This window comes from Carassius gibelio, chromosome A5 (genome assembly GCF_023724105.1).
Source record: "Carassius gibelio isolate Cgi1373 ecotype wild population from Czech Republic chromosome A5, carGib1.2-hapl.c, whole genome shotgun sequence".
Taxonomy (NCBI): Eukaryota; Metazoa; Chordata; class Actinopteri; order Cypriniformes; family Cyprinidae; genus Carassius; species Carassius gibelio.
Genome location: NC_068375.1, coordinates 28,797,426 through 28,807,711, shown reverse-complemented (window position 1 = coordinate 28,807,711; position 10,286 = coordinate 28,797,426). Strand labels below are relative to the sequence as shown.

The 10,286-nt window shown below is 37.2% G+C and overlaps 1 protein-coding gene across 2 annotated transcripts; it reads left to right on the top strand.

Moving 5' to 3' along the window:
- The first annotated feature begins 1,377 nt into the window (after positions 1–1,377).
- Positions 1,378–10,250, top strand: LOC128010136 (transmembrane protein 150A). 2 transcript variants are annotated; one of them, XM_052592995.1, is made up of 9 exons: positions 1,398–1,527; positions 2,689–2,844; positions 3,162–3,406; positions 3,601–3,648; positions 3,736–3,822; positions 3,923–3,990; positions 4,539–4,666; positions 5,823–6,000; positions 7,544–10,250. In XM_052592995.1, exons 2-9 carry the CDS (start codon positions 2,785–2,787, stop codon positions 7,846–7,848), a joined length of 1,119 nt encoding a protein of 372 aa, XP_052448955.1. In that variant the 5' UTR covers positions 1,398–1,527; positions 2,689–2,784; the 3' UTR covers positions 7,849–10,250. The 2 variants fall into 2 exon arrangements, with proteins under 2 accessions (XP_052448956.1, XP_052448955.1); XM_052592996.1 differs by lacking the exon at positions 2,689–2,844 and having other exon boundaries at positions 1,378–1,527.
- The last annotated feature ends 36 nt before the right edge of the window (positions 10,251–10,286 follow it).

Genomic DNA, 10,286 nt, shown 5'->3' with positions numbered 1-10,286 from the left:
TTAGTATTCAGCTCTTGGCTTTTTGTTATTTAGGTTTGTGTGTGTGTGTGTGTGTGTGTGTGTGTGTGTGTGTGTGTGTGTGTGTGCGTGTGTGTGTGTGTGTGTGGTATCTTAGCTAATGACAGTGAAAGATACACATTTTTAGCCAGACCTAGATATCTTTAATGAACTGACAGCAACAAGGTACGGTAGGTAACAGAATACTAAGGTGATAGAGATCAGTCAGGTATTCTTTTGAGTGTCAAGAATTAAAGAGATGCGATTGACCTCACAACATAAAGCTATCATGTTGTTTAATGTATTGCAACCGTTATTTCATATTGGAATGTGACTGATTGTGGTCTGCTGCTGCCATCTAGGGACAAGTAACATTTGTAAAGCCCAGATGGTGAAGCTGATCCTAAATTACACTACATTTATTTGTGAAAATTGGCTTGAATTATTTAGACAAAAATGATGATCATCACTCAAAAATGTGAATGAAAATATAAAGGAACCCACTGTTTAGTAGTTTGGTTGCTAATTAGTCTGAAATGAACAAGTCTCCCATATCATATTTTCTTTAGACTGTATTGATAATATCTTTATGCATATGAAAAAAGTGATTTTCTGCCTTTAGACAGACCCAACAAACTGATCGTAAATATAAAACGCAAAAAATGCAAGGAAACGCAAACAATTTTTTTTTATAATAATAATAATCTTAAATAATGGTATCAGTAATTGAAATTATGCTAATATTTTCAGATTTTTCATGCCTGGTGGACTGATTTAAATGCATTATTATAACAATGTTTTGAATACATCATACAGAATTGAACTTTTCATAGCAAGAGAGACTGACAAAGAATCATGCATTATTAAAATCTTACAGAAGCCAAGACGTGTTATTACTTTTATATCCTTTTTGTACAATGGTTATAAAAAATAAAAATTACATGTCACACCAGACAATATACCCAACATCACAAACAAAATATAGATCATTTTGTATACAAAGGTAAAATGTGATACACTTTTTAGGTAATTTTAAACATCATTCATGAAACCGCAAACGTTAAATGTTGTATATAAATATATCAAATCATGTGACAACTTGCCCTTATGAAAATGTGTCGAATTGCTCTAATCTGACATTTATGAAAAATAACTTTGCCCTGAGAGCAAAGTTAAACCTTTTGGATGCAAATCCACCTTCACTTTTCCATGAACGTGTGCGAATAGTAAGCTTTGACTTTTTTTCCCCTCTCTCTCTCAGGTAATTTTTTCATAGCAGTTACACTGTTGGCCTTTGAACGTTGCTGTATTACCAATTTTGGCGATTTCCACCTCATCGGCTCCCTTACATTAGCATTGTGGGTAAAGTAGTGCAGCGAATATTGTGACACCTTGCAACGCATTCTTTCTAAATAGACAAGAAACTACAATTACATTGAGGCGCGAGGAACAGGTTTAGTAACAGTGCCTTATCTTAAAGCGACAACCAAGGTTGAGAGAGGTTGGAAGCAGGGAGCAGCAGGACTTAAGGTATGTAAATATGAACGTCTTGTTTAACATAACATTTTTATATTATGTTATATTATATATTACCCATTGAACTCGCTTACAAGCAATGAGGGATTAGCTTTTTCCACGGCAGCAGTCGTTTCCAGATTTTTGTGGACTCAGTGGCTGTCTCAGAACCGGGTGAGATGCTTAACGTTAACGTTACCTAGACAGCATTTTGGGACATCTGAGTTGTGTTTGAATGTTTTCCGAAATGCTGTCTAGGAAGGCAGCGCACTTAAGGTTTCGAAACAGCCGATGTTAGCTTCACTGCTAGTGACCAAGGAATTGAGCTAACGTTACCTGAGCATTTAGAGTCGGCCAGCACATTTAGAAACGAACCAGAAGATTTGCAAACCCTATTTGATTATACAAAAGATCCAGTGAGATCAACAAAGGCCACCTGTATGACACTAGTTTTAACTAATTCAAATGAGTAACATGAACACAGCAGCTCATTCACTTGCCTGATGTGAATATCAGTGGCAGCCTTTTATGTATTGATGCTTGTAGTGTACAGTATATCTTAAAGTAACGTTTAGATTTACTGATAACTTACATGCTTAAAAACTTAGTGGGCTACCTGTCTAGACAGCATTGTAGTCATCATACCACAACTCATTAGTGGTCTACCAATTGTCAGTATTGCTTACCAGGTTTTCAGACAGCATCATGTGGAAATAATGTGAAAATCCCAGTAAAGCTTGTGTTTTTACAATAAATTTAACTGCAGCACACACACTCAAACTGCAGGATTGACTTTGGACTAGAAGTGCTTTTAGTTACTTAAGCAATGGGTAAAAAAGGGCAAATTGCAAATGGAAATAAGCACTAAAAACACTGAGACTGACAACTAATACTTGTGTATGAACATTTGCTTGGTTTGTTTAGTTTCTCTTTCCTTCCTTAAAGTTTGAATGAAATGAAAGTTCAGTCAGTCCATTTTCTGATTTCTGTTCTTATGGATTAATATTATTATTATTTTTATTATTATTATTATTATTATTATTATGACTTAAATTTTAAACCAGAAATATAACTGGATAACTGGACCTTCCGGCGAAGCGACATACTTTTCTTCTGGTGACTTATGCTGAGCTTCTCCAATCATGTAGTCCACTTAAACTCCGTCCTTTCTTACAGGTCACCACAAGCTCTTCATCCAATCAACAACCGGATAGAACCAAGACCCCACCCTTCATTTTTGCTTTTTTTTTTCGATAATCTGTTGCACTTTGGATGTACAGCACAATACAAAAGAAAGATCTTTCGCTACTTCCGTCTCTTTGTGACTTTAATGTACGTTCAAGGTCTTCATTTTTGCAATGATTTATCAGTGCGCATGAAAAACAAATGTCACTTTTAGTAATAAATTCATCAAACTGTATTAACTTGGCCCACCCCAAAAGCATTTTTTATGGCTGATGTCCCAATCCCTCTTATTTTTTACCTTTCCTTTCCACTCATTTTTTAAAATCTTATTGAACATTCGGTCTCGCTCTGCAAAATGCAATGTTAGAGAAGTAAAATAGAGTGTTTTTTAACTGAAGAATTATTGCTTATTTTAACTGAAGAGTTTATATGTTTTGTCTCTCTCCTCTGTTCACACTGATAAGGCCTGGATTTGGCGGCCGGAAGGAAGGAGCAGCGTGGCATCCCTCTCCTCCTCTCATGTCCCCTCCCTGTGTGTCTTTGCATGTCAGTGTCCCCTCGTCATCCCCCCTGTGTCTCACCCCACCAGCCCTCTGTGTTCCTCCCCCTCATGCTTGGGACAGACTGGCCTCACTGTCAGACCAATGACTGCCTGGATAATACTGCCTGTCAGCCTGGCTGCCTTTTCTATCACTGGGATATGGATAGTGTGAGTTTTAATATGCTGCCACTCATGAATCATAGATGCATTAAAATGCATGAATTATCGTTTGTCACATCAAATCGTTTTTAAAAGTTGAAATCAGAGTTTTTTTGTTGTTGTTTTTTTTTTTTAAATATGCAGATTCAATTACATAAAATGGCAAGCATAAACAATAGAGTGTTGTTTTTCTCTGTCCTCAGATATGCTATGGCTGTAATGAACCACCATGTTTGTCCTGTTGAGAACTGGTCAGTTAAGTTGGGCTTGTTTCACTCCGTTTATTTAAAACCATATGACGTTTATGTAATTTGATAGTCGACTCCATTATTTCAAAGGTCGTACAATGTGACATGCACAGAGGAAACAGCCAAGCCGGGCTTCCCGAAAACATGCTGCACCATTCAAGACATCCCCCTCATCAGGTAGTCATATACGCTTTATTTCGAGCTCTTCCGCTTTAGTTCGAGTCTGTGTTTATTTCCAGTATGATCTGACAATGTCTTTGTCTAAACTTTGATTCAGTAAATGTGGATCTTACCCTCCCGAGAGCTGTCTTTTCAGTCTCGTTGGTAATGTGGGAGCTTTCATGGGTAAGACTACTTGTTCTCGTATTTCCACATATCCTACACAAACACTGACATATCGAATAACAGAGAAGAAAAGCATGAATGGAAGAATTCAGAGTGGCAGAAGTGTTGCAAAAACAGATACCTGCATGAGACTTACAGGCATGTTACTTATTGCGTCATCTATATTGGATGATTTCCTGTGTTTCCTTTCATGATGTGTTGTGTTACGGGTGAGCTGATATGTTGCGATTTCGTGATTAGGGGTTTGATTGTCCTTGTCTTGCTGAAGGTTAGCTGTGATCTGAAATCAGGGGTGTGTTATTAGACACTTTTACACACCACAGCATTAAAACAAATCAAACCAAAACAAATCTCATGAATGGAAATTCATTAATTCATTAAAACTGCAAATATTGTGAAAGTTAAAACTAAAAAAACAGCAGCACTGTGCTCTACAAGTGCTCTATACTATGGAAATTTTTTTACAAACAAAACAAACAGGAACTCCAAACTGCACGCATGTGAAATGGTCTGATTGCTTAGTGTTTCTGTTCTCTTTTTATGTGCAGTCGTGTTGGTGTGTATGCTACGGTATGCTCAGATCATTGAGCACAGGAACCACTGTTGGCTCAACACTAGTGGACTTGTGTCTGGATGCACCAATGCTGTTGGACTGGTCATGGTGGGCAACTTCCAGGTCAGTCAGACAATTTTGCCTAAACACTGATCCATGTGTGATGATTATCTGATAAAAACATTTAGTTTCAGAGTAGATCACCCAGTTCACTATTCACAACACTGAAACCAAAAATGGTAAGAAGCATTTGGGCATCTGTTAATGCTGTATGAGAAGATATTAAGGGCTGATTCTTCACCTTTAGTCTTATCATAGACCGTAAATTGTGTTTCAGAAAGGCTGATGTTCTCAAAGAGATTAGTATTGATCCAAATATGCTGCCATCTCATTCTTCAAAATGGATTTTTAGAGGGCATTTTAATCTTTAATAGCACCTCCATCCGTATACAGAGTGCACAATAAGCAAGTTTCTTGTTGCAGCAAGTCAAAGTTGACTGTGTTTTTTTCTGTCCCCTGATAGGTAGGTAGGTAGATAGATAGATCATTTGCATTTAACTTATATTACGCTGTAATTTCTGCTCATCCAGAATAATAACTTACATCTTTTGAATCTGTGAAAGTACAACTTTTATTTGCGTGCACTCAAAACAACAACAGAACATTGTGCTTTTGTAAAATAATGAAAGCAAACATTATTGGGTCTCTTAGGTCTCTGTGCACTTGAGTGTGTCTTTTTTTTTTTTTTTTTTTTTAAGGCACCGAAACTCTGTGTTTGCCTCACCGACATGAAAAATATATCAATAGAAAGTAGATTTTCTTCATTTAAATGAACCATTTTAAATGGAAAACAAATATTGCATATTTGCATGTCCACTGTGGAGATGAAAACAAAAAATGGAAAACACTAGTTTATCAGTGAATTATTACAATGTTAAGGCAGTCCCTGATGCATTCATGACCATTACTTCTGCCTGTGCACTGTGAAAAGTATAATGCGTGCGTTTGAGCACTGATAGGCCATAAGCTTAAAAATCTCATCATTATGAATTATGTGGTTTATTAATATAAACGTGTGATTAGTCGACTAATTGCTCAAATGAACGATGACTAGTTGACTAGAAAAATCTTTAGTCGAGGGCAGCCCTATTTTTTTTTTTAGTCCACTTTGTCCAGGATAGATGTCATACATCTGTCATCATTTTTCAGTGTCCTGGTCTCTTATTTCAATTATTTTTTATTACTTGAATAACACTGTACTGTACTGCTTTTCGACTAGGTGGACCATGCTAAAACACTACACTATGTAGGAGCGGGTGCTGCCTTCCCAGCAGGCATTCTGTTCGTGTGTTTGCAGTGTTTGCTGACCTACCGGGTGGCTGTCACCGCTCTGGACTACTGGATGGCTCATGTGCGTGTGGCACTGGCTTCTGGTGCTCTCATCACACTGGTTCTCAGTATCCTTCCTAATTGAATATGGCTGGAAAATGATGTGTGTGTTGCTAATTTCTCCTGACAAGGGTTGCTACCATATTACCTGTGGCACATCATGAACTATTGCAATTTAATAATAATGTGATGTTCACCCAAAATGAAAATTTCTTCATACTGATGTCATACGAATGACTTAATATCTTAGGAATTATACTGGTTGCTTTATTCCATACAGTGAGTCTCCCTTTAGGCTTTTAAAGGGCTACTTCACCAACATACTCATACACATGTCATTCTAAACCTGTGACTTTCTTTCTCTTGTGGAACATAGAAGATATTTTGAGATTTGAGATAATTTCTGAATGCATTTGCATTCAGATCTGCTTTCATCTAATCAACTACCAATGGAAAGATCAAAGTCCCTAACCTACATTTCTTTTTCTGATAATCCATTGCACCTCACAATTTGAAAGCAAAGATCTCGCACTACTTTAAATTTGAGCTATAATATGACTAGTTTTATGATACTTGCATTTGCAAGCTTTCTCATTGTATTTGCATGGAAAAGAACAATGTTGTATGCCTTTTGTATTTAAAAAAAATATATAGGTTTTTAACTACATGAAGGCGAGTAAATGATGACAGAATCCTGTTTAGTGCCAGCTGTTTAAATAATAGCGCATAACCTGATCAGGGCAAGAAAAGCTATAGTACTGGGCTTGATCTGTTTCTCTTCCTGCTGAGGTTCTGGTCACGATCATGAAGCCCCTGACTCATATAATAGTGGAGGTATAATCTAATTGCTTCAGTGTAAATGTTCCAGAGGAGACAGATAAGCCCAGCTGGAGTCTCCCAGTCTTCCTGCTTTATCGCTGCTCTGTTCATTAATGATTTATGAATAGTTTTTTCCCCAACTGGAAGAAGGAACAGATTTCTGGCTGATGTAACTATGAGAGCAGCTAATTAACCAGTATCTCTGTAAATAATCCATGACTTATAAAGCACATCCATCCATCATAAAATAAATAAATAAAGCACATCCATCCATCATTTAACATCGATTGGATGATATGAAGTCATATACACCTAAGATTCCTTGAGGGCGAGTAAATCGGGGTTTTTTTTTGTTTTTTTTTGGGTGAACTATCCCTTTTAAATAGCCTTTGGAATGGGGACCAGCAACTGTTTGCTGGGTGGTGTTACCACAGTGGATAAGACACATGCCTTTGGTGTGAGAGACCCGGGTTCAAATCCAATGTGAAACACCAATGTGTCCCTGAGCAAGACACTTAACCCCTAGTTGCTCCAGAGGTGTGCGACCTCTGACATGTATAGCAATTGTAGGTCACTTTGGATAAAAGCGTCAGCTAAATGTAAATGTTTACACACATTCTTCAAACTAGAAAGAAACTCCTAAAGGTTTAGAACAACTTGAGAGTGAGTAAATGGCGACAGAATTTTCATTTCTGGCGAACTATCACTTTAATTCTTGGCAGCTGTGCCTTCCGCTCACACAAATGTAAGCTTCCTTTTGAAAAGGTTTGAATCCTTGACGGTTCCTCTCAGGTGGGATATTCTTCATCCATGAGAGCTTTGTCTTACAACACGCAGCGGCCATCTGTGAGTGGGTCTTCACTGTAGTCATCCTCGTGTTCTACGGGACTTTCACCTACGAGTTTGGCACGGTCACAACTGAGACCATGTTGGCCGGCCTCCAGCGGAACCTCTCGCACGGGCCCGGTATTATGATCGGAGACGACATCCAAGCAGACTCCCTGGGAGGCACCACCACAAAGGGTTTGAAATCTCCAGGTGGAAGCAGCACCTCCACCCATCTGAACTGCACTCATGAGAACGTGGCAATGCTTTAAACACATCAGCACAAACGCAGTCACATACTGCCAGGTGGAAAGCCTCACAACGGTGCATCCTACATTTAAAACCACACTTGAGCTGAGATTGAAGTGATTTGGAGGAACAGCCCGGTCTGATTCGAGGCAGGTTCAGAGTTGAACGGGTTTACGAGTGTGACTGATGTATACTACAGTTTCAGTTTTAGACCTTGTCTGATAGATTTGTCTTTTTGCGTCCTGTTTTGCCTTGCGATAAGCTTCTGTTGGGTTGTATGTGGATGAAAAATAGTTTTTTTTTTTATTATTATTTATTTATTTTTACAAAAGAACAGGGATTTTAGATCCACTTTAAGGTTGTTGTTAGCACAGATCCAGTGGTTTGTGAGGTCACTTTACTGTTGCTTGAACTGTTTCACTGGGCGATGGGGTAAATCTTTACGGTCACGATGCACAAATGTTTCAGGGGTATCTCTTTTAGAGCTTGTTACTGTTTGCCCACACTTACAATTGCAAATGGACGATTTGCAGGTAACACTATGAATGAACTTGTAGATTTAAGTTCTTTTCACTTTTTTGGGACTGCAGACTATCAGGATCCGAGTATTATATTATTTTTGTAATGTGAATGTCTAAAATATGAATTGAACTATAGCCTTTGAGCACCTATTATTTTGGAGTAAGAAGAAAGATATATTAGAATTGAAATCTCATTTAGAATATTAAGTCTCATTCACCCATTTTTTGTAAAGGTGGCCTTTTTAATGATGCAGTGGGTGAGATAAAAGTTTTGTCATGCTGGCTTGCTTCTGTCCTGTTTCATTCTTGTTTTTACACCCTGACAATTTGGGTTTTGTATTATTCTTTAGATCAGGAGGAAGGGATGTAAGGTGACACACGCTCTAACCTTGCCTCCTTGTCAGTTGATAAGTTGTAGAATAAGTATATTCACATTGACTGTACCTGTAACTTTTTATAGATATTTTTTTTTTCTGTCAAGGGCCATAAAAACCACTCCAAAAATGCCGCATCCATTCAACGTTTTACATTATTTTACCTGCATATCTTTGTTGATTGTTTTGTGATATTTTTTTACATAATCGCTTTTTTTCTGTTGCCAAAGGATGTAGTTAATTTGCTAAATATGTACTGTATGCCTTTGATTCTTTAACTCTCCTTGTTTAGTGTGTGTGTGAGAGAGGACACACAGCCACTGAGAAAATGACTACTGCGATGTTAACAAGTTTTGAAACCGTTTTATGAATGAAACCTAGGCTGGAACCTAGGAAACCGCATTCAAACTTTCTGAGGGTTGAGTGGTTATGGTGGCCTTAATGTTGCTGTAGTATTTGTGTGTTTTTTAATTCAGGCTGTCAAGCAAAGGGTCTGTATTGCTTTTAAAGTGACTTCAAATTTATAGTGCTTTAACATTTCAATTTCACACAGACATGTGCCAGTTACTCTTGTTTATTTGCTGTTTTTCTATGGGACAGAACGGTTTCCTGCCAATGAATAGACCGTAAATTTAGATGTGGTCTCTAGGCATCATACATGTTTGTCTCTGTTGACTCCTCTATTATTGGAGCGCCCATTTAAATTGTTTCCACTTCTCATTCAAGGGAATATTTGCAGGGCTGCACTGTACAACTCAAACCATCCATTAAATTTAGTTTTAAAGGTTTTTTTTATTGCTACCTCCTTTATTGCCATTTATTAGTTGCTCATAACAAAATACATTCAACTCAAACCAAACTGCATATAGATGTAAAGTGACATAACAGATAAAATTGTGAAAAGTGCATAAATTCTTTGCTAGTATAAAGCATGTGCATATGAACCTAAAGTCAATGCTGATTTTTTTGTCAGTGCATATAGTCCATGTAGAAGTCATTTATAGGTCACCTAAGAGCAAAGGTTTGTGCAAGGATTGTTAACGGATTATTTCTTAGTTCTGTTACAGTTTGAACTGTATTGTATATTGAATGCATTAGGCTTGGTCAAAGACTTTAAAGTCACAACGGAAATGTTTTCATTGAATTTTGTTGCCAACTTTTGCAAAACCGAGGACTATCTGAATCTCCTCACATGAAAATGATTTAAATCTAATGTTTTGGGTTGACGATGTTTCTTTCTCGATGTTACATGATTTTCAGCTGTTGTCTGGATAGAAGTTATTTTTCTGATGCCTTTAAATGATGTAATCAAAGTATTTTTTATCAACACATTGCATCTGTGAAGAACACAACAAAGACGTGAGGTTCACACTCCAAAATCGAAACAAAAACAATGCAGAGATTATCTTTATTTTATGAATTACTTATGTAAATAAGTAAGATTTATGTATAATTTCAACGATCTTCTTTGACAGAGATTTATATTGAATTACCAAAACATCCAATGGATAATAAACAGGTTTATCTGTACTTGTGTCTGTGATCATTCAAAGGCAACACACTTGA

Bases quoted from the DNA above. Each gene is read 5' to 3' on its own strand.
- LOC128010136 (XM_052592995.1), top strand. From the start codon at position 2,785: ATGTACAGCACAATACAAAAGAAAGATCTTTCGCTACTTCCGTCTCTT. The intron at 2,845-3,161 runs GTACGTTCAAGG...CACACTGATAAG, and splicing joins CGTCTCTTTGTGACTTTAAT to GCCTGGATTTGGCGGCCGGA. The intron at 3,407-3,600 runs GTGAGTTTTAAT...CTCTGTCCTCAG, and splicing joins ATCACTGGGATATGGATAGT to ATATGCTATGGCTGTAATGA.